The sequence below is a fragment of the Drosophila eugracilis genome, unplaced genomic scaffold (genome assembly GCF_018153835.1).
Source record: "Drosophila eugracilis isolate 14026-0451.02 unplaced genomic scaffold, ASM1815383v1 contig_1497, whole genome shotgun sequence".
In the NCBI taxonomy this organism is placed as follows: domain Eukaryota; kingdom Metazoa; phylum Arthropoda; class Insecta; order Diptera; family Drosophilidae; genus Drosophila; species Drosophila eugracilis.
This window is the reverse complement of record NW_024572310.1, coordinates 69222-71566: the sequence shown is the minus strand read 5'-3', so window position 1 is coordinate 71566 and position 2345 is coordinate 69222. Positions and strand designations below refer to the sequence as shown.

At 34.6% G+C, this 2345-nt stretch overlaps 1 protein-coding gene across 1 annotated transcript; it reads left to right on the top strand.

The window, feature by feature from the left end:
* The first annotated feature begins 1219 nt into the window (after positions 1 to 1219).
* LOC121530418 lies at positions 1220 to 2104 on the top strand. The gene is made up of 2 exons (XM_041819486.1): positions 1220 to 1538; positions 1665 to 2104. Exons 1-2 carry the CDS (start codon positions 1365 to 1367, stop codon positions 1818 to 1820), a joined length of 330 nt encoding a protein of 109 aa, XP_041675420.1. The 5' UTR covers positions 1220 to 1364; the 3' UTR covers positions 1821 to 2104.
* Positions 2105 to 2345: the final 241 nt, after the last annotated feature.

The window sequence follows — 2345 nt, the reverse complement described above, 5'->3', positions numbered from 1 at the left end:
TCAATGGAACATCCTCTTTTGTTTGGTTGTGAGAGGCGTAAAGTTACAAGTTATTTTGCGAGCTCGGCGATTTTTTGCTATCGAAAAATATGGATCAAAGGATTTGGATTTTTTGGCCAAAAACAACACCACAATAATGCCTCAGCCACCATATTCACCGGATTTGGCCCCATGTGACTTTTTCTTGTTCCCAAAACTGAAGATAATCGAAAAATTTGAAAAATTTGAAATTTGAAAAGTCACCTTACTTTTTGAACACACCTCGTATAACATAAAGGTATAGTACCACCTCCAAAAGTGACTTTGGATATAAATACAGTGGATTCCACTGCCAATGTCATAAACAAAGTAGAATCCAATAATATTGATTTATATTGAGTACATGTACTTTTAATAATCATTGTTGTCATAATGTGCGCAAATTTCTTTATAAAATATATAAGCTGCACAAAGATGTTTAAAGAAAAGATATATGAGCCGGGCTAATGACCTGGATAAAATCTAAGCAACATTGCTTAAACATACAATATATATGTAATAAATAGAAATAAAAATAAAAATAATTTTATACAGATATAATTTTAAAAAAATGGCTAAACTAAGCGCAATGCCAATGATATAATGGATTGGAATGAATTGTATAAAGAAATAAATAATATCAAAGCAAATTTTGACAAATCGTATAAGTCACTAACCCAGAATAAACCAATCCAGAAGAAGACAGTTAGAAAACATGTTGAGATATTAGTAGAGAACTTTAACGAAGCGCGAATACTAATACATAGTCACAGGAGAGATTGAATCAAGATCAATTGTCTCAGGTATCTAAACATCTGATACGACTACGATCTAATTTAATATCGGTTAAACAAAAATTCAGTTTAGAAATAGTAATACCGAATGTTCTAAACACTCCCATAGCAGAAGACACTGCACCTGACATAGAATCAGCTGAAACAAACGAATTAAAATATAAGAGGTATACCCCAAAATAGAAGAGGAAGATTTAAATAATCTTACTATTCCAGCGGTATACACAGATAGAGATAGTTACACAGATTCTGATAATCCTAGCGAGACAAGCAACAATGGCACAATCCAATATTGATTTCATAAATACAGCATCCAAGCTGAAACCAGTTTTTGATGGTAAAGCGGAAAATCTAACAAGTTTTGTGGATGCGTTAGAAAAAGTAGAGGCAATAAAGGTCGAGCACAAACAACTCGCAGTCTCCATAACAAAAACAAAACTTAAGGGTGCCGCTAGAAATCTAATAGGAAACGAAACAACGATTTCCGAGGTGATCTCTAGACTAAAAAAAAACGTCAAGGCCGAAACTGTCGGAGTATTGTCAGCAAAACTGATGAACCTACAGCAACGCAAAAAAACTGCAAACCAATACACACAAGAGGTTGAGCAGATGGCGAAAGCCTTAGAAGGAGCATACATATCAGACGGACTATCACTAGAATTGGGAAGGAATTATTCCACTCGGCATGCCGTCAAGGCAATGACTAAGAACTGCACAATTGATAAGGTAAAACTTATCATGCATGCTGGCACCTTCAACACAATGAATGATGCCATATCCAAGTTCGTCAACAGTTGCACGGAAGCAACTGGACAACCTAATACTGTCCTTTATTTCAAAAATTATTCACAGCGTGGTGGAACCGCGGACGTGGAAACTTCAGAGGAAACTATAGTAGTCGTAATAATAATTACAACAGCTACAGCAGTTCCAACTATTACAGTAATGGACGAGGCCGATATAGAGGAAACAAAGAGGCCGTGGCAACTCGAATCGAGGCCAAAATAACAATAATACAAACAATTCTGTGAGAATTGCCAGAATAATTCGGTAAACTCTCACCCTTCAGATACTCAACAGTAAACCACAATGTTCACACCATCAATCTTAGTCTTAATATATTTGTAATCTTTACGAATACAGAAACAAACAGAAAACTTGTATTCTTAATTGACACTGGTGCAGACATATCAATTTTAAAAGAAATTTCTGATATCCTTCGTGATATTCAAAAAGACAAAAAAATAAACATTCAAGGCATAGGCCAAGAGCTAATTCAATCAAAAGGCTTAACATCCCTCGAGACACAGACAGATAAATATATAATTCCACACGCAATACCATGTGATGGAATAATAGGCATTGATTTCATAAAGAAATTCAATTATCAACTAGACTTCAATCATAATGAAGATTGGTTTATCCTAGACGAAATAATTTGAATTTTCCAATTTAAGTTCCTATAACATACAGTTCTGGTAATAATTACATAGTTCTACCAGCAAAATCTCAAGTGGTCCGAGAGATTCAGCT